This window comes from Sabethes cyaneus, chromosome 3 (genome assembly GCF_943734655.1).
Source record: "Sabethes cyaneus chromosome 3, idSabCyanKW18_F2, whole genome shotgun sequence".
Lineage (NCBI taxonomy): Eukaryota > Metazoa > Arthropoda > Insecta > Diptera > Culicidae > Sabethes > Sabethes cyaneus.
The window spans coordinates 152524838-152547661 of NC_071355.1; the positions used below are offsets into that span (position 1 = coordinate 152524838).

At 37.0% G+C, this 22824-nt stretch overlaps 1 protein-coding gene across 1 annotated transcript; it reads right to left on the bottom strand.

Annotated features, from left to right (window-relative positions):
* Positions 1–276: 276 nt before the first annotated feature.
* LOC128741107 (ornithine decarboxylase antizyme) lies at positions 277–21016 on the bottom strand. Its single transcript, XM_053836682.1, is given in 5 exon segments — positions 277–2001; positions 3233–3432; positions 3511–3559; positions 3561–3693; positions 20850–21016. Coding segments are annotated over 5 exon segments (774 nt in total). The 5' UTR covers positions 20951–21016; the 3' UTR covers positions 277–1710.
* Between the last annotated feature and the right edge of the window lie 1808 nt (positions 21017–22824).

Genomic DNA, 22824 nt, shown 5'->3' on the forward strand with positions numbered 1-22824 from the left:
TAATTAAGGAGAACGTAGCGCCCGTGAAGCGTTCACTCACTTCGACGCTCTCGGTGTACCACATTGCGACGCCCGCCCGTACGTCCAGTCCAAGGGTCGTAAGTACGAAAAGGCTTGTGGCCGTCGCAGCAGCTGTGGTTTCAAGAACTTCGGCAAACCCGATCATCGAACAGGTTAAAAAAGGAAATAACATGTAATTCCTTTGTGAATTTAAGTGAAAAGGGTTCGACCATTAGGATTTATGCATTTCGGATTAATGAGATATACTGTCGTAAGTCCCATGCCGGAAACAAAAATTATTGTGTTCTTTATTCTTCTTCAATTCGTTCTAGCGATCTGGATAAACACTGATAAATGTTAATAATAAAGGATACGTAAAGGTATGCACATTTATAGTAAATCTACTGCTTACTATGTTAGTAAATTTTCTTTGACTTTCGTTGAAACCTGGACAAATTCCGTTTCGATTCCGCTGAAGTACAAAGAGTTGATGTAACTGCGTAGTAAAATAATAAATTTCTGCATTGTACGATACTCGTAACCAAGAATACATATATAAAACTATAAGATAAAAATAAAATATACCATCCCGATTATTGTTTAAAAATATTTCATTTGTTTACCTTCCGTATAAAGTTAAAAAAGTTATGCTGAATAGTTTTCTCTTTTCCATTGTTTCAATTTGTATGTGCACGCACATGTTGCATTCTTGAAGAACGCGAAACTAAACGGTTGCTTTGAATTACAATACCATGGGTCCCACCTTACTGGTGGGTGTTAAAAATAAGTACAATAAGCAATATTATATGCAGAAATGTGCATTCGCTGGTTTACTCTTCTAAATACGATACCTGCACCTGTGCTGAAACTTTTCCTTCGCACCGTTAGTCAATCAAGTCTTGCCCTGCACGCTTGACGCATTCTGTTGGTATCTTCTTATGGAAGTAGATATTGCCGTCGTGATTTATAGAAAATCGAAAAGTCACACGATGGCGAAGGAATTAGTCGCTTGTTTAGGATATCTTCTTTATTTTGAAACTCTTGTTTTTAATTACCACCGTTAACTAATAAAATCAATAGAATATAAATTTTGGGATTATGTTCTTAGCTCTTTTTCTTTGCATTGGTTCCTACTACAAATATTTAATAAGTTCATACATTTTTTTGGGTCTTTTTTTGTAAAAACATTATTTTAGAAAAAGATTTTTTGTTTTATAATTTTTTTCAGCTTTTTTTTTTGTTTTTTAATGATAGAAGCATTCCACTTTAAAACAACTACAACTCGCAAGTGATCGACCTTGAATAATGGGATTATTAGTTTTGTCTTATACGATAGTTTATACTGTTAGTGTAATGTTGGTATTGTAATCTTTTCGAAAAGAGATGTTTTCTTTTTAACTTTATAGGATGTTGCTGTCGATACGATTATTGTTTCAATTAGTCGTAGAAAAATGTGTTTTGATTAAAACGGAACCATTGTGCAGGCCGATTTGGAATGCAACGATCTGCCACCTATCGAAGCTCGGTCGTACAATGCCTCCTTACTTTTAAATAATCCAGCCATCCGATCGTCGTTAGGATGAATCTTCTCGGCAAGCGGGATGAAATTTTTCGAGAAGCTGGTCGTTTGACTGAAGTTATCGAAGATTTAATTTTAATCAAAACACACCCACGCATCTTCGCCTGAATAACTGTTATGTTGATGGTATTCTACTCCTCGATGCTGTAAATCATGAAGAGATATTCATTTTTCTGCTCAATCTCAATATGCGGTGGAGTCAACGGTGTCTTCGGGCTAACCAGCTGGAATCCTACGAAGGAAAATGTGCGTACCAGATTCGGGCGATCGAGTCGGTCCTTGCGGATGCACAAGACGACACCGTCGCATTCTAGTTTTTCTTCAGCAAATTCCAACAATGACATGAACGAATGCTTTGATGCCTCGTGGGACATGGCTGACGGTAGGTTCACGTATAGCATGTTATCCATCGGACTGAAGATCTGCGGGAAACATATATAGTTGATGATTTGTGATAGTTTAGATTCTTCTATTCGATTGCGTGGAAATACACAAAATCTTGTAACAAGACATAATCAAACTGTCGTATGACGTTGGACACACCAATTACTCAATTTGGGCAATTCCACGACGTTTTGGAGCGGTGTATGCAGAGAGCTTAAGTTCAATGATGCTCACAGTTTTGGCCTGTATGTCTCAGCTTTTTGTAGTTTTATTTTTGGGAGTGTTATTACTGACGGCTGTTGATTTTTGAAAATTTTCATTTTTTACTTATGTCTATCATTCCTGGAGGCAATGTGCCCATTGGGCATTAGGATTGTTTTATAGAAAGAATGCCTTGGGAGGTTTGAGGAGTGCACTATCTGAGAAGTTTAGTGTTTCGTAATAGTTTCAATACTAAGAATTGTCATAAGCCTTTTTTCAGTTTACAGTCCACTGTTTCCGCAGTTGTTATACGGTATGGATAGTTGGCGGTTTGAGTGTTCAGTCGTAGTATATAGATCTGAGAAATTTTAGCCGGATTTGTAATGGCTGATTTGAATGTTTCCGCTATTTGGCGACGAATTGCTACTTTCAGGTAATAAATCAAACATCACGGACTATGTTGTTTGATTTGTAACCGCTCTTTATCTACTATGGCAATCTGACACAATCTGACTATGAGCCTGACAGAGCAAGATGAATTAATTTCGATGCGATACGACGTAGCCAATATCTCACGTAACAATGATTTATTCAATCATTCGGATCATGACTCAGAATTGTAGAAGGTTGTGAAATATCAATAAAATTTCTTACGTTAACTGTTCATAACAGTCAAGTTTGACAGGATCTCATCTAGTCTATGCAGAATGAGAGCGAACAAGTTACTACCATAGTTACTATTCCCATATCAAGATTTTTCGCAAAATTTCTTTTATAGCATTTACAATTCAACTTCTGGACTTCTGAACAATAGATTAACATTAACACATTAATTTACTAATTGTTAGTTAGGAGCGCTTCGATTTATAAATATTTTTGCCAACAAATTAAAGCTGTATATAGAAAGATACAGGTTCCTGAACCGAAAATTCAATAGGCCCAAAAAAAATTATGGCCTGCAAAGGTGAACAATTATTTTCCTATGCGTATGTCTTATGCTGAACAGAAAATCATTAGTACCATTTTCTGAATAATGTTGGTGAGCTTTAAACGGAGAACAAAACTTACCGTTTCCCAGGTGCTGTACTTTTGCTCTGTGACATATAGTTTCAACGTGATATGCGTCGGAGCTGGCTGGTTTAGAACTTCTTGAATAACGGCTGCTTCATGTTGGTTCATGAAGTCCACGGTTGACTCGGTGGAATCTAGATCTATGTATTCAGACGAAGCGGTGGTGGTCGAATCAATTGATGTTTTGCGATTGTATTCTGAAATAACAAGACCAATAAACCAACGACAGTGCGAATAATTTTTTAGTATATCTATAACAGTAATTGATTACGTACCTTTTAAGGCGGACGCCCTATCATGGTCGGTTCTGAGTGTTGGGACATCAGGACCACCACAGCGGTCCTACAGCCAAAGAAACACAGTAGGAGTCGAAGCCGGCCGAAGAGGAGGAGGACGAAGAGGACGAAGAAATCGTACGTTTGCTAGCACGATTGCTACTACTACTAATACTTGGCTCACTGGAAAAAAATAAGGAAGAAAACATTTAAAATGATATCTGCTTGAATCGAAAAGATTGATAAAGTAAAAAATATTCAAATTCAAAATTCGCCATTAAACAAAAGAAAACGCATGTTACAGTATGCCTTCTTTACGGTAATGTACTCTATGTACGTTAACAATGATGTATTGCTGCTACTACTGGATGTTTGAAAGAATTCCATGTGGATGACACGTCAGACTATTTATTGTTGTTCGTAATATTGGGGATTGCGTTGAGCTTCAGCGGACGGTAGATGGTTTTCACAATTCACAATGTTTCAGAAATTTTCTGGCCATCAGTATTCACAAAAATGGTTTCTCTTTTCAACGCATAGGAAGGCCTATATGGTTTGTAATATCATGCTTAACCAACCTCTTTCTACACATAGTGACGAAGGTACGTGTGCTGAAAATTGCCTTAAACGCTGCACTTCTGTTTAGAATACAATTCTACAGTGGTCTATAGTCTCTTATCCTGCAACTTCTATCTATACCTCCTACCAACCGAGACACGAGCAACCGCGGTACTGCGTAGAGGATGCGGTACGACTACAGTAGGAATGGAAAGAGGGGGTTATTTGCCCTATCTACATGAAAGACTATAAGCTGGATTGTGAGAACTACCGAGCGACCACTATGCTTACTGAATGCTTACTACAAAGTACTTTCCCAAGTCATCTTCCATCGACTGTCGCCAATAATCAATAAACTCGTGGGAAGGTAATAGGCCGGCTTCATGGAAAGTCGGCGGCCAAATCTTCACCTTGTGGCAGATCCTCCACAAGTGTGGTAAATTCCGAGTCCTGAAGCATTACCTGTTCATTGATTTCAAAGCCGCATATGATAGTGTAAATCGTTAAGAGCCATGGAAAATTCTGGACGAAAACGGTTTTCCGGATAAGTTCACACTAGACTTACACGGCTAAAAAGCCAAGCCAAAAAAAAAGCAAAGCCTTGGGTTTATACCGTCTTTAGACATTACCCTTCTTTATCGACAGACTTCGCAGCCGGCTGTTAGAGTACAGGAAAATTACGGGGCCAGTGCAACGATCCTATTGACTCTAACTAGCAAGCACCGCCTAGCCGAGATTCGAACATACGACGGCTAGCTTGTTAGACCAGCATCGTACCTCGAAGCTAACTGGGACGGACTTACACGGCTACGATGGTTGAAAAAATTTAATGGAAGTGCATTAGAAATTGACTAAATGTTATTAATCAACCTTCCAACCTTTCATCATCACTTACTTGGATGATTAGTGTGAAAAGGAAAGGACTTGTAAAATCAGAAGGATCGTGTTTCAGACACAACTGCGTAGCTGATGCAGAACTACGTTAGGTGGGTTTTTGCGAAGAAACCTGGAATATTAAAGAAAACGTTCCACACCGTATTGCCCTGTACGTATGTATAGTGTAAAAATGCGTTAAGTAAATAATAGTTCCATTTCTTAATCTGGCTTCACGCACTGACAATTATCAAAACGCAAGCTTGTCGTGCAGATTCCGCTTAATTCTATTCTTTACCATCTAAACATATTCGCTCTTGTCTGCTTCTCATTCCGCGGCTGCAACCGCATGGGCACGAAAATTAATTTACATTATCCAATCCATGACTGCATATGTGGCCTGTTTGCAGTGTAATGTAACAAGCAAAACGCTTGAACCTCTTAGTTGGCCACGAGGTACGACACTGGTCTAACAAACCAGACGTCACATGTTCGAGTGTCGACTGGGAGAGGCTGATAGAGTCAAAATAGAATCGTTGCACAAGCCCTACAATTGGGTATTTTAATGTTCCCAAAAAAGTTGCTTTTTTACCTCATTTGATAGCCCGTCGTTTTCTGAATCTAACAGTTCTTTTTTTATTTCAATTAAGTGAGTATTTGATGAAAAAATTAATAAAAATCAAAAATAGAATGATTTGCTGTTTGACAGATATCAACCAAACCGATTGATTGAAATGATGTCAGAAGTTCTCTTCCTCTCCTCTATCTTTCTGATAGAGCTTTTCATTTTGACCGAGCTTTTGACAGCTCTCATATAAAACCTGTATCGGCTGGTGACCATAGTTTATCTATCCACTGTGTTGTCTAAGGCGAGCTGAGAAGAAAAATGGTTTACTTATAAGCTATCGTCTTATCCCAAAAAAAAATTTTTAATGAAAAAAAATGATTTTTTTATTACTTTCACTCGTCAAATTTGAAAAAGTCTTCATGTGACATTACAGTGACATCATATATTATCATAATATGCGAGAATTTAAATACCGCTAAAATACCCAATTGTCCTGCATTCTTACAGCTGGCTTCGAAGTCTGTCGTATAAAAACAGATGATTAAGTTTCCAAATCGGAATGTAGCACGTAGAATTTGATTTGCTTTGTGGCAAGCACTACGCAACCGCCACCAGTTTATCCTGCGTTTCTATCTTGAAGCAGCAGCAACAGCCACAACTACAAGTTTGTTGAACGTAATCATCGTTCGTGCCTGGGAAGCAAGGCTATCACACGGAAAATGTATGGAAAATTGTTAATTTGAAAGTTTTCGTTGATTTTCACTATGTAGCGATTGTAAAACAATCTATTCAAGCAAGCTATAAAACTACTGCATCTTTTATAAATCGAATGGTATCCGAACCATCAAAATCCGTTCTAAATTGGAAGAGCCATTACAGTTCAAAATCTTTCATTCTTTCGTGAAGCTGGCTTTAATCCAAATTTTGGATTGACACCCTGCGGTAAGACGTAGTTCAAAATTGCTTATGAATCATCGCCAGGCAAACCTGGATTGCGGAAAAATTGAAAGCCGACAGAAAGTGTAGCCGGCGCTTTCAAGCGAAACCCGAACATCTCCGTATGGGATATCGCAAACAAGCCGAGAGTATCGTTTCAACCGCGCGTGGAGCTAAAAAAACGAGCCGTACTATCGAGTTTAGAGCAAATCCAAATCACGTTGAAAACCAAAACACGATGGCAGAAGCTGTACACGACAACGATCAAAATCTACGTCAAAGTCAGAGTGCAAGCAGTTTCCTAGACAAAAGTTTTAGTCGGCAACCGAAAAGTTGGTAGACATTTTCAAGCAGCAGTTCGCTAAGAAATGACTGTATTGGCCGTTTTATTTAGCTATGGCTTGAAGAGTGACATGGGTATGAAATGGGGAAGGCAAATGAGGAGCGTCCAATATAGCTCTAGCTATTCCAAGCCCCGACCTAGCGTCTCCACGTGGCCATACCGGTAATGCTCTATTGAGTAGCCAAGCTAGGAGGTGCGATACTGTGTGGTTCCCGGCTGCCTGATCTCATAATCGAGGTTTTGGGCAGACGGCGGAGCCACACGATCTTGATAATAGGTAAGCATAATATAAGTTATTTTAATTATTTTTTTTCGTTTTAGCTTATGAAGCATTTCCTGCTATATAGTGAAAACTTTGGCCAATACGAGTGTTAATACTGCACATGGATATTGGATACCAGAAGAAAAATTAAATTAATTATTAGGAGCACTTATGGAAACTAAAAGGACGCAACTCTATTCCATTCGAAGGACTGCTGGTGAGATTGTTCTATTTTTACCCATACATACCACATTTCATAAATAAACTAGAATCGGGAAGAGGGAGGGACCATCAGAGCACTTGTTTGAAGCGGTGGGCCTAGGGAGAGTGAAACAGTCAACTTTCTAGGGTTAATCCTGGCCCGATTAACAACACATCGTGGATAATGAGCGGGCTCTTCTCCCCACCTGCTGGAGTTATTCTGCATTAAGACGGTTTATTCAACGATTGACTCAGGCGACTTAGCTCTTGGAAGGAGATTCTCTAAATCCCTGGTACGTGTAAGTGATGTTGCTTATCGACCAATTCCCTTATGGCCCTTCATGCAAGAGTTGGGAAGCATGACCAATCATTGAATATGTTCAACTCTTTTTGACATGATAGGCTCAATGCTATGAACGGATGTTCTGCTAAGGCAGGTGGTAGTACCATATATTCATTATATTCTGTGGCCTGAAGAGTGACATTTCCTTGCAACTGGGACCGTCAACCAAGAAATTTACGTAAACAAGTGTCTTTGAGGCAAAATGACACTCTACGGTAAAGTAGACAAGATATATGCATAAAACCTAATGACCAGAGTTAAACGAGAGGTCCAATAATTTGGATTCTGTCAATCGGAATATTCAACTAGATGATTTCTCTATATTTTATACTATTTATTTATTACCTATTTCAAATGGCGCTTTCAACCAGCGGTTGATTAGTATTTTATACTAATTGAGAAGACAAATAATTGGATTGTTTAAGAGAAAATTCATTTATTTGTTATCGAACCACTCTTTATAAGTACGTAGCACTGAAAATTTATAATACATTGTTTTGGAAGCAATAAATGCTAGTAAGGTTGTGTATAGTCATAGTGTATGATAAAAAGCAAAACCTTGGGTATAAACTTGAAGATTTAAGATAAGTCTTTAACCTTCCGTTACTCGCGCCAACTTTTGTAACACAGATACTCGCGCGTTGTATTTTGTACAACACTTTTTATCTCGGAATATCTCGGAATCCTGGCTATATAGACAACTACTGTCTTCAGCAAAGTTAATCAGTAGGTCAATATCTTTCCTTTGGGAGATAATATTTTATAAGTTTGTCACCAGACGGTGCTCAAATGCGCTGTAAATTGTACATCCTACAATCGCAGCATTGTTGCATTAGGAAAGATCATTTTATCATTCCTAAATGATGTAATATTCTATTGAATAGATTTTTTTCTAGTAGTTATCATGTTTCCTTGATGTTTTTCACATAAAACATAGTATGATATCATTTCTGCTGTTGGCAGCTCAGAAAGTAGGGCTGATGGGATGTTTTGATTCGCTTGGGCAGCAATGTTTAGAGAGTTTTTTGCACAGTAATAATACATAGTGATTATTTAAAAGTGAAAATTTAAAACTTTCGTTCATCTGCCTAGCGTTTTTGGTCTACTAAAACATTATCTGAAAGCAAGATCTTGCGAATAAACAGATTCCGTAGATACAACACATTCAGAAAGCTGACCCATACACTAGCGCCGTGCAGTAACGAAATTACGAACTTTTCACACCTTTGGAATGATCATTAACTACTGGATAATTTTGCTGCATACAGAATCTATTTGCCCTTATGAAGAAACGAGAGAAAATTCCAGTGATACCGTTTGCGGCACCCCTCACACGTCGCTTGCATCTTTTCTGCGATTTCGGTTTATGCTGATCTATTTTTCTGAATATTTAAAGTATTAATGTATTGAATAATTATGTCATTTTGTTCATAATAAGTTTATTGTAGAATACACATTGGTTTGACATCGATCTGTTACTTTGAAACAAAATGGCATCCAAAAATCTACAAGTGTTGTAAAAAATACAGCAGCGCGAGTAACGGAAGGTTAATACTAGATCGTTTTTCATCGACAGATTCCGCAGCCGGTTATTGGAGTACAGGATAATTACGGGGCAAGTGCAACAATCCTACTGATTCTTAACAGCCACGATCAGCCGAGATTCGAACATACGATGACTGGCTTATTAAATAGGCACCTACCTTGTTGAAGCGACCTGAGCGGTATAGTTTATGATAAAATATCTTAAAATTAAGTTTAATTTAAGCTGCGTTTAAAAAGAATGGCAAAAATAAACATTATTCGATAGTGACATGCGATATCTGTTTCTAAGGATGTATTTGGAATTAAACGTTTTTTCATAATCGCTATTAGATAATGAAATAGGATTTCTTCTTGATAAATACAGCGAGACAAATGATTAGGCGACACAACTGCTGGACTTTTTATCTGTTCACTGACATATTGAATTCCATTGAACCCTCTCTGTCCCATGGTAGCACGAGAGATCCATGACTTCCGACACTAAATTCCGCAAATCAAATATTTACATTTGAATATGAATATTCCTGTTTCAGAATGTAGTAGAGTTATTCATTTGTGCTTAACGATTTACTATTTAAGAGCCGTTGCAAGTTGAATAAACATTGCAAACCAGTCGCAAACCCTTGAGACGAAAAGGGTTTATATTTGACAATATTTCAATGTCAAGGTTAATGTAACGGCAGTTCACTGTCAGGTTTTCAGCTCCATTTTCACGGAAAGTACTCAAGCACTGTAAACAAAAATGTAATCCTCCTCAAAACAAGATAGCACGCAAGCCTCTAAAGATAAAGACAACTGTATGATAAATATAGAAAACGATAAAGCTGAAATGTTTTGTGGTAATAATTAATAAATTGTAGCTGGTAGAATGCTAACAGACTAGGTTCACTAGCTAAGGCGCGTTTTATAAGCGTAATCGTGCGTTCATGTTAAATTTTAATGGAAATAGGGTCATGTGCTGCTTCGTCGAAATTATTACAAATACATATCCACGTTTTTCATGACACACTATGTAATATTTATTACACACAATGTAATATTAGCTATTCCTTAATATTTTAGTTTGTTCGCTAGCATGCGCGATCAATAAATCATCATTGATCAAAGAATTCTTAGTAGCCAAATTTCTAACCTTTTTTCGTACGACGGAATAAAAATATCGATAAATTGTTTCTATTCCCGTCATTTTTAAAATGAAAGTAGCTCGCGCTACATATTGTCGTTATTCTGAAGGGCAAAAACCTTGCATGACCAGTAGAAATTTTTGCAGAATAACATTTGTCGTACCGTCCTGCACCACAAATGCATGTGTGCTCATTTCGTAAACATTGTTGTGATTTTGGATTCGGACGAAGGAAAATTTTGATCGACGGATTTAAAAAATAATGTCAGTGGCGTAATTTGAATGAAATATTAGGGCATTTCATTTTAGTGAATTAAAGTGCACGGATCGGAAGGTTTGGATCATTCGTTAAAATCCATCCAAGAAAAGATAAAAATAGAAGTGGCTTTCCTTACTACGACGGGAATTAGCACTAAACCCTGTTTATGTCATTTTGAAAGGAATAACATAACCGAAGACTTGCTCTCATGTGCATGCACTTACCTTCTTGCCTGCGATTGGATTAAGCCTCCGAACATATTATTGTTTTCAGCAACTTCAAATTTCATTATTTTAATAAAAGTTCGATCAGAATATATTCAAACAGTGCTTTTAGGATAAGAATTATAATAAATGCAGATGATCACTTGATAAGTAGGCCAACACTATATACTTTGTTCAATGTTGAGTATAAAAAAATCACTTCAATAGCTTAGGCCACAAACAATTGGGTGTTGTACAAAAGGTTTCTAGTTGTCTTTACTTTGAATTCTGGTTGTTATATTTTGTCGTTTCTATAGTTCGCTCGTATATTTTAATATTATTTAACTTCTAAACAGTTCTTTCGAATTATTTTTTGTAATCTATATTTTTCTTCTTAGCTATGAAAACACATCCACTATCCAAAGAGTGTACATTTTCGCGGATAAAATCCAACTGATCTCGAAGAGGGTAGTATACGTTGGTTTTGCGAAACGAATAAACGTTAACTTTCGTGAGCTTTCGTGATGTGTTCGGCTGGTGGATTGATCATCGCCAGCGGGATGACGCTCTACAGCAAAGAATATCCTACAAGTTAACAACACTTTTTTTGATTTGTTTATTTTAGGATGCTGTAGGAACGAATTGAGTGACAAAGTTATACATAATTTAAGCGATTTGCTTCCTGCAACCTATTAATGCATGTCGTTTAAATTATATCCCATACAAGCATGTCTGTTTACAATATTATTTGTACAACGTAGAACGATTAAGAAATAAAAACATAGTGTATTTTATTATTTTCTTTTTTTTAAGACTCGACCTATGTACATTGCAAAAGATGATCTAATTTGTATGATAAATGAAGTTTAGTATCTTTCGAACTCATACTAAACTTAAATTTAGATCAAAAGCAAACAATTGGCTTAGATCATATACGAAAAATTAAAACTTTTACATGAGATAAGGACCAGTAGATAGGCAACAAAGCTTTGTGAATCACAAACATTTCCGCTCGCAATTGAAAGCGTCGTGTTCGGTTGTTCAAAAATTTCCTACGCTGTATCACGTTCATCACACGGTATCTTATCAGATTGTATATTAACTTCCTAATTGTCTCTTGGTGACCAAACAAGCGCAATCGCTAATCTCAACACAATCATACCGCTCATGTCAACCGCTAGGTCGATTCAAGCCTTTCTTTGTGTGTATACTTATTGCGCATTTATCATCGGCCAGTACCGCCATGCGATCATTTCTTTTGCAGAGCATTATTTAAGTCACGGGAAACATATTACAAAACAGCTCCACTTTCTAATGTATGGTCTATCTAGAACGTTAAAGATCATGTAGGTATATAAATAAAATAAGCATTTTTTTATTCACGTGTACTATAAAACAAACATCTTCCATTTAACTGAATCGGCGCTATAATTTACGTTCGGACTTCGGACGTCACGGCCTGAATATTTCACCAAGATCTCACAAAAAAACCAGCATTTGCTAAGTATTATTTCTCTATCCTATCAGCACGAACCGAACGCTACAATGCAGAAAAAATAAAAATCAAAATAACAACAATACTGTGGATAAAAATAGAAGGCATTTTCAGCAGAATACACGAGAGTCCTCTTCCATCAAACAGCGCAAAATCATACGGTTCTGCGAAAACGAAATATTTGCTGACCATTTGTTTCTGCTTAAATGTAAGTTAACGAAGCTTCCTATATAGCACACGTTATATAGCACCGGATAATACGCTATGAGTGCAAACTAGTCACGCTAAAAACTTGGCTGCGCCGAAACAGCTTGATCCGCATGGAAATACTTCGGCGAGCAGTGTAGACAACACGTGCATCTGCACACTGGCGTTTTAATTGGCAAGTTCAAGTTTTGGTTTGTTTGCCAGTGTTGTTTACAGTGTGGGACAAGAATAGTACCATTTTGACGAATATTCAATAGCAAAGCAAAGCCTAGCAGGGGCTACATTCCTTTTTCAAAACTTGACGTTACATTTCGACAGAGTTTGCAACCAATTGATTTTTTTTTTGTATGGACATTATCACTGCGACCAGTACTTTGATCTATTGTGATAAGCCAACTGTTAGTGTACAGGATAATTTCCGGACCAGCGCAACGATCCTGTTGATTTTAATAGTCAATCACGATTCAAGGATTAATACATTAATACGATATTGTTGTCCTCTGTTCGAATAAAGTGGAGATTACTAGGAACTAATTGATTATGGAAATTATTTGAAAAAATTGTATTAACGGAATGAAATTTGAACCATTGCCTGTGATTTTACATTTATTTTTAAATACAAGGGATGTTAAGCATGAAGTTTTTCGCTTCCCTAACTACAAGGCAACCCGAAGCAGAGAATAAATCAAATGGTCAAAAAACTTTTCTACAGCTCAACTCAACTCAACTTTTCTATTCATAATATTAATAGGAAATAAAAAAAAATTAATAAATAAAATCAATTTAGTATAGAATACAAAAGAAATACATATTCTGAAAATTTTCGGTTTAACGAGTCCGAATTGCTGGGCTGTTCGGTTGACTTCTGCTTTTGCAATCAAATAAATTCTTTACCATCACCACTCACAGCCTTAATCCGCCCAAAACAGCACGGAAATGCCTTTGAAAAGTACACGTTTTTTCAGATACTCGTTCACGTGAATTTCCTGGTTGACGGTCTCCACCGCAAAGAAAATGTCGCTATTCAAACCACAGGCATAGATAGCTTACCAAACCAGATATTTTTAACGCATTTCATGGTCAATTCATGAAAAATCAAAAGAAGAACCGCGTGCGTTAATCAGGAACTTGGAAGGCGCGGTCCAGTTTCTCCAAGGATGCGCGCAATGAAATTGAAATTGAGCAAAATCTCAAACTGCTTTTTTCGCGTGTTTTGTGACTTGGAGAATGGGTTATCCTACACTAGAAACATGCTGCAAGACTGGTCGAGGGAAAAAATTGCAAATGTCTACCAACTCATTTCACCAATCGGTACATTTTATGACATAGGCTGGCGTATACAACTCCTGCCCAGGAAGTTTTTTGAAGTTTGCATTGACGTAGATTTCGTCATCGTTCTGCAATTGAGCTTGGTCAAATCGTGACAGCCTCGTGAGATCGTGTTCTGACCGTCTTGTTTTTTTTTTCATCGTGATTTGAAGCACTGCCTGTTTATAAGTTAGCAGTCTGACTTGGTTTTTTTAGCTCGGTCCATGGCTGCAGGTGACATTCCCAGCTTTTTTGCAACATCTCGGGTGGAGTGGTTGGCTTTCTGGCTGTCGATCGACAATTCTCGGCTAATTTTTCAAATAGACCTATGTGACAATGAGATTCTTTTCACGTCTCCTCTCTTCCACTTTTCATGGCTACATAAATGCATAGAAAATAAAATTTTTAAAATATTTAGCTAGTTAGTGGCTCTGGCAACTGATTCATGCAAAGCTAATGTGTTAAAATGCATTATTATCGCTGTAAAAAGCAGAAGAGAGGAGACGCGAAGAGAATCTCTCATTGCCACATAGGTCTGTTTGAAAAATTACCCGGGAATTGGCTTTTTAAAGCTTCTCTTCATCTGGTTTTCAGAGCTGGACGTTTTTCTGATCTTTGTAATTAATTAGAATGATTCAGCATTAGAAATATTTTTGGTGTGACAGTTTCCGGCATGCCAGTTCAACTTCCTCACCATATTGTTTGAAAAATATGAGGCATTAGAAAAAATAGAAAACAAAGCAATACGCAGTTCTAGCTAATGTAGAGTTAAATAGAAGCCAAATATTGATAAAATAATGTTTGAAAGAATACTGTTGCTGGGCTTAGTTTTTGTCTAATATTATTAGATATACTCGGATTATCGCTTCGATTAGAAATCCTATTCTGATCAGTATCAAACCATATACTATAACACATGTTGATCAAAATTCAGAATAGAAATTCTCTGCTGAGAGTAGAATTGGTGCGTATATAAAATATACATTGGAATAAAATTTCAATGCAATAAAAGCATTTCTAATTTCATGTTTTCGTTTAGCTTTTTTGTGCTGAAGGTTTTACTATTACGTCCGTCACTGTATGTATGCATAGAGCGCGCGTACCGGATCGGATCGATAGGTAGCAAACATGCAAAAAGAAAATACGGCGTTATATGTGTAATGTGATTCTTGCCATGATGTCATTTCCGGACTGAATTGAACCAAGTTTACATTTATCCTTGTGACAAAATTTTGACACATTTTATAAATAGGTACGTTTTTTTTTTGGCAAGCGTCATCAGGAAGCGCTAAATTCAAAGATCAAGGCAACAATTATCCCGTAATAATAATAGAGTTGAATGAACTCTAATGTAAATGTATGAGAAAGGTGCGAATAATGTTTATTTGCTCTTTTTTGAGATGTGTTTTTGTACAGATATTACATTTGATGTTCCTATAATCTAGTAAGCAGATTACATCTGAAAGTGTGATTGCTAGATAGCCGCTATGGTTTTGTAGTAATATGTTGAATGTTAAAAATGTTAATGTTCGAAAAGTTAAGATATTTTCCCGTTCATGAAATAGGAAAACTGACTTTTTCGTAAACATATACACATGAGTGATCAAACACACTTCATCAATAATAAAAAAATCTAAATACAATAGCCGAAAACCGTTTTTAGTTACCTATTATGAACAAGGCGATTCACTACTCGATGAACAGCTAAGATATGTCATGATACATTGTTTCATTTGTCGCGAATGTTTTTTAAAGCATCGCGAAATATCTGAAATGAACGAAATGTTGTCTCTAGCAAGAACTACAAGCACAACGTGTTTTGTGAAGACAGTGCTATGAAAACTTATTTCCTGGGTGTTTCCCGGCTTTTTATTTTAAGATTGTTTGCTATTTGGAGCTATATGAGACAGCAGGTTTTAAATATTTATAGGTTGTACTAGCTGACCCGACAAACTTCGCTTTGCCACAAATTAAATTGTGTTAAACTGTATACATAAATCATGAATCTCGGATGATTTTTGTCACAATCTCGAGTTTTACAAGTTTCTGAGGAGTTCAACCTTAGATCATTTATTTTGGCAGTTGCGTAACTATGAAAGCATGGGTAGTTTAAAAACTTCAAGCGGAATGTACCAAACGGAAAACTTTTTCGTGGGACGTACCATTTCGCAGGAGTAATTCTCTCCTTACTCGCTGTCGCTCGTTCGGGCCCATCTGAAGAAATAGAGGTCAGTAGACCTGCGAGAACAAGTAAACCTAGACAGAGGTGATTTCTGCGGGGGGATGCAATTCAATGATCATTGAAATATTTAAGAATCATTGAAATATTAAAGCTTTAGGGTCTTGCAGTTCCGAAAATACATTAGTGCGTGTTAATATTTATTATATTGTGAAACAAAGTCTTGATGTGAATACAATTAGTTTATTATATTAGTATTGTACCTCGAAGTCAAGAGAAAGGCCTGTTGATTTTGATAATTTTGCCCATTTCCACACCCTTTCACAAATGATGAATTCTTTACTGTAAATGTTGTCGCCGTTTTCCGCACTGAAACGTATGGTTGTTGATTGAAATTGACTGTTAGCATCGCTGTATCGCTTGGATCATTCGATTCTTTTGTTTCCTCTTTATTCTGGCGGATACACTTCCCTCTAAACGTTGTTTGACATTCATTAATATCGATTAATACGTCCGTAAAAAGTTCACTGTTCAATGTTTTTGGGCATTGTTAAAAAGGAGGCATTAGATATTAATTTAATTTGATAATCTCGATAGCAATTCCAGTTGCTTCTATAATTTATTTCCGATAGTGAAGGAATAATTAACCCGAAATCGGTTGAAACAAGTTGAGTAATCCTCTCACTTCGGTCAAACCTTTTCACAGTAAATATGTTGCCATTAAGCCTTGAAAAAAGACCAGCAACCTCATGTATTTCAAAAATAATTTTGGAGCAGCTGGTAGAGCAAATAGCAGTATAGTTTAGATTAAATGATACTGTTTTTTTAAAATTTTGTCGTTTAATAAATACTAGCATTAAAATTTCCCTATCTTATGATTCTGCTAGGCGCTCAGTAAAGTTAATATTTAAAATAGTGGTTCCCAAACTTGTTATTCTGCTTAGACAAACCTCGCAACCTTATCTCAACCGACAAGGTAATAGTAAAACTAATGCTACAATCTTGTAGAATATTTAACGTAAATATTTATTCATAATTGAAATAATATTTCCTTTATCAAAGGTCTCTAATCTTCGTCACAAGGTGACAGTCAACAGCAGTTTTCGTTTTATTGTCGTTCAACATCACAATTCAGACTGGTGCTTCAATGAGTTTCATCTACAAATAACCGGTCATTCCGCTCAGACCGGTTGGGGGTTATCAAGCGTCAAAGGTCCAGATGATTACAAAAGTAGAGCTGCCTTTTAAATGTTCCACATTCTACCGTAACTACGAACGATTATTGTAAACTGTGTAAAGATGTTCTAAAAATAAAACCCGCAACGCGGGTATTATGAATGAGCGATGTATTTGTAAAAATTTGAGCCATTCTAGCGAATTCAACCATCCTTTTGTTGCAGCGCTTGTTGTCGACTGGATTGTTTATATTTCACATATTCTAACTGTAAGCATGCGATGAGAGTTCAGCATATTTTTGCTTCGCCAGGAATTTTACTCTTAAACGGCAATGTGTATAGCAATAAATATTGCATGGTTTGCAGCAACGGTTTGCTAATCTGTCCACTTTATCTCAAACGAGTCTTGTTGGGCGAAGAGAGAAAGAGTGACCTAAATATCAATTAGAGACCTCTGCGTCACCAGATATTTTTGTAAAAGTTAGCAAAGATAGATATATATTATACATTTGCGTCGATGTCCGTTCTTTTATTTTGTATTGTTTGGTGAAATTCACAAAACCGCAAATAAATTAGATAAAATGAAAGCTATTTCTGCGCCTACCACTTAGACTGAAGCCAGGGTAGGGTGCACGCGACTACGATTTTGGTGCGACTCTCGTGTCTGTAGTTTAAGTAGGTACGTAGTTTTTTTTCGCCTGACGTAGGGCTACCTATTCAGCTATTAGTAACGAATAACACGTGTTCTGGCATCAGCCTTAGGTACAGCGAGATTATGAATAGTTTCTTACGTTGTTTTTTGCTGTAAACTGTAATCGAATTCAGCAAATGAATACTATATCTGAAAGCGTCCTGATTGGCTCAGCTTCGAGATTTCAATTTTGAAAAAAAAAAGAGGATTACAATAAATTGGATTGGATAAATTGGAGATAATATCACATGATTAAACCTAATCGATATTATTCTTATATAGGGGGATTAGGGGCATAATGAGCACCCGGGGCGAAATGGGCACCCCTTTTTTCTACGAAAGTACGCATTTTATAACATCATATGGCATGCGAAACACTGCTGTAGGTACTACAGTATCTATTTATCAAAAAATGAGTGATCTCTACTGTTAAAACACGGAGTTATATTAAAAAACTCAACTTGGTTCTCAGACGCTGAAAAAATTATAATTTTGGTGCACTACCAAATAAGCTTTTACGATCATTTAAATATTTTAAACTATCAAGTGCACACTACAGCATGATGTATACATTGTATCTCAAATTTCACCTTCATTGAAGTTTTGATTTTATACTATAATTAGTGTAAAAACCCATTTTTATTTTAACTACTTGAGTGGGGGCGAAATGGGCACCCTTAGCTGGGGTGAAACGAGCACTATGTCACATTAACTAACCTGTCAGTTTCTTTGTTTATCGCGTCAATGCTTGTTTACAGTGATGGTATAAATATGCCAAGAGAATCCGGAAGACATAATTGGTCAAAAAAGGCCTTGCAAGTGGCCTTGACCGCTCTAAGGCGAGACGGAATACTCACAAAACAAGTCGCCAAGTACCACAGCATTCTGCGGCAGACGTTAGCGCGGCCATACGAATGTTAGGCCATACGAAAGGGCAATTTCGGAGCAGGAGGTGGACCAAATTGATTCCTTCAAAACAGTTTTCGCTCCCACTGCAGAACAAGAGCTGGTGGTCCATATTTTGTAGGTGGAGGTTCGATGCTACGGTATTTACTACCCGTGAAATCAGAGCCCTCGTATACCAGCTGGTAGAGGGAAACGGAAAAGCATATGTCTTCAACACTAAAACACAGCTAGCTTAAGCGTCATCCGAAACTTTCCTTGTGTGCCTCAGAGGCAACCTCCGGGGCTTAATTGCCTTTAAGCGGCTTGCGGTCAATAGTTTTATCGGCATTTTGACACGTTTTATGTTTGTGTATGTATGGGTGTGTATGTGTATATGTGTATGTATGTGTTTATGTATGTGTATATGCATGTGTGTGAGTGTGTGTGTATGTGTGTGTGGTTGTTGTTCTTATATACATTCTTCAAGCATGTGTTTATAAGGGTGCTCATTATGCCCCACACACTGACCGATTTTTAGTTTTTGAAGCATTAGTTTAAATTGCAATTTTCGTCATCATATCAATTATTTTTTAATTTGTTAACAGTACGCCTTTAATTATCGATAGTGAATGTATGTTTTGCAATGACGACACTTTAAAAATTCCGTCATTTTGGGTGCTTAAATCAGTCAACAAGTTAGGGTGCTCATTATGCCCCTAATGCCCCTACCCAACCTCAATGGTTCGTGCATGTTTATTTCTAATCAACTGTGAACTATTTTAGTATTGGTTTTACATAACCGTGTTTTAATCCTATTCATGCAAGCACAGGCGACGATAAACATCAATGAAAGCAAATTTGAAACATACAACTGCAATTTTTTCATTTTGATGGTTGATTTTAATCATTTTCATAGTTTTATCGACTTTGTTTGCGCTTAATCTTTCCGGCCCAAGTCGACAGCTGTGAGTTCCGCATGAATTATTTAAAAATACGTTTTACGGCAGTTACAAATTTAATTTTATTCAATTTTTAATAACAGTAACTAGTTATTGCTGTCTGCAGGCACTAAATATTAAAGTTTATTTCTTGTTTGGCACGACGCTGATAACTTTCCTGTGTAACATAGGAAAACAACCGAGACCCGCTAACCACGATGTAGATAGGTAGGTACGACATTCACATGTTCTGCGTAGTTCACGTTTTTCTGATAATTCTGTCCAGTTTCATCAGGTTTGGTAACTGTAGCCTTTACTGTCTGTGCAGATTACAGGTAATGGTTGAAATAAAATGTTTACGAGGAAACGTACTTCAGTCTCGTATTTAAAAAAATGAGTCCTGTGAGCTATGAAGATAGATCGCGAGGACGGTTTTAGCTGAAATTTTGCGTCGCTTTGATTCTAGATATTTTTCAAAAAGTAGGAATAGATATCTGACAAAATCCCGCATAAATTTCTGAGCATCAATAACTTTAAATTCCAGAGTAACATTATTATAGAGCCTAGTTAAATGGCTGTGGATTTAATAGTGTTCATAGTAAAGGTCGCTTTTGTTTCCCCTGCTAAGTGACACAGGAGGGTTGACCAGCATGCTGGTTCCAATCAATTTGTTTACCGTATTGCATATCATCAAGCATGGAAGAATGGTCTCTTTGTTATGCAAAACAAATACGCAGCGGGTCAACAAGGTCAAATTTGGTGTAACACGAAATAAATATACTAAACATAGGTTTGAGCGGAAATTGGTAATCTATAAGACAGCGGGAGCTCAGAAAACATCTGATATACAATCTAGGCAACCTATACCACCCAAAAAGTGACGTCAGTGACGTTCATACTCACGGCCACGATACGTGGTACACAAAGGCAAAAGCCGATAATGTGAGTAGCATGCATGTACTACCGACTATCCAAAATAGTGAAATTGCAAAAAACAAAATGGCGCTCCTACTTATCGAACAAAAGATTTTGCTTATTGTGCAATTTTATTCATTTTTTATGTTTGGTTTGCACACTTTCGCTTATCACATCATAAAAAAAGCGCATTGATTCGTATCAAACTGATTTTAACAATGTGGATTTTCCTATTTTGTTTTATCCTTGTCAAGGACATTTATCTACGCTGGCTGATATGGCGAATCTGAAGATACTTTAACAGGACAGAAAGAATCCGTTTAGCTACTTACCGCATGTTAAAGCTTATTGACGGCATTTTCGAACGTACTGGTTTATAATTTTCTTTACGTTTAATTCTTGAACTGCTGTATCCTCGGGAAGATAAGCTCATCACTTATTTGCACCACTTTTTAAATGACACTGACGGGCGGTCGTCGTTTTCTTCAGACTGGAAAACTATACCTAACGTGTGTGGCAGTGTGTAGGGTTGCAGAATAGATGGTGGATCGCGTTCGCAAGCCTCACTGCCTGTGTATGCTGTGTAGTGGTATAAAATAGTGTTAGTGTGTTGTTGTTAATTCCAGTAAACATGATTAGTGTTGCCATATCGATACGTATCACTTCTTTAACATACAAAATAAGGAAGAAAGAACACGACTTGAAATAATTATTGACCTATTGGAGTAAAAACAGCCGCCGTGGCGCTACCTGCTGCGATGGTGATAAAAACGAAAACAAATTTTGATTGAAAACTTTACTAAATTTTTAACAGGTTTTGTAAGAAATTTGCTGTTTTGCAAGGTATTTTAAAAATACTTTTAAAATAGTGAATTGAAATATCATAAATTTAAAGAATACTTTAAAAAGTGCTGTGGCTACTTAACTAGTCGAACACAGCAGATTCTTAATCGATTTTTGCACATTATTGGAATGCAAGGTAGAACCACAGATAACAGACATCCAAGCTAGAACAAAAAGCTTCGTAAACCGTGTGTAAAATGACTCTAGCGACATCTAACTGCTTATTGCCACTTGCATTCTCTTAAGTGATTGAAGCGCCCGCTTGCGATACCTGCAGCTGGTGTTGGGCAGAGCTGCCAGATATCCCGCTTTTTTCAGCTTACCACATATTGTACACATATATTATAAATACGGCATGGTTAAAAGATATGTTTATATTAGAAATCAATATAATTCCAAATAGATGAAACAGAATGCACAAAATCATTGTTTCCGTGATTCGGCGTTAAAATTCGATAAATAATAATTCTTTTAAAAAATATCTGGCAGCTCTGCAAAGTGTTGCTGATATTTTGAGGTTTGTTCATGACAAAAAAGGAAGGAAATATTTTTTCCTTTTGTTTATCTTCCCGTTTAAGATTTCGTGCAAGTGCGAGCAGGCTCTTCCGCGAAACTAAAAAAGGATGTTCAATTCTTTTCGCACTCACACGAAATCTCATTGTGGATTGGCAATGCGTGCGTGATGTCAAAAGTAAAATATTTCCTTCTGTTTTTTTTCTCGCTAAAAAGCTAAACATCGATGATTCGCGGTTTTGCTGATATTGTTCAGGCGTGAGAAAAAAAGAGGGAAGTATATTTGTCGACCAACATTTGAAAGGGGCGGAAGAGCCAACTGTCAAACAGACCGAGCGAGAGTTATTTTTTGCTGGAGCAGCATAGGAAAATCAACTCTCACTCGTTCTGTTTGACAGTTGGCTTATCCGCCCCTTTCAAATGTTGGTCGACATTTTTGATTTTTTCGTTACTCACACGTTGACAGTTCGTTACGAGGTTTCCTGTAAGTGCGAGCAGCCACGAAATCTCTTTTACTGCTTTCAACGCGAATTCGTCAGGGGGCTGATATGACGTCACATTTTCGTTGCTCACATGAAAAAGGCGGGAAACGCAAAGCGATTTCACAAAACGAATTTATCTAACCATTTTCACAGTTTCATGTATTTCGCATTAATTGTCTGCCTGAAATTGGCTATGTGATGCTAAAACCTTGACTAAAATCGAACTAAAACTAACAAAATTTAACAATTTATACATCCGACTCGGTTGTCAGCTTGAGCCCATCTATGAAGCTGTCAGCTTGGGCCCGCTCTATGTTGGCTACGTTTTTTTTGTATAGGTTGGTATTGGAAGTGTCATTCCCGTGGAATTCGTGACTACAAAAGTGAATGAAATTTTCAAGCCTGTTCGCACTTACACGAAAACCCATGCCGAATTGTCAAAACTTGTGGGAAAACAATAGCAAAAATA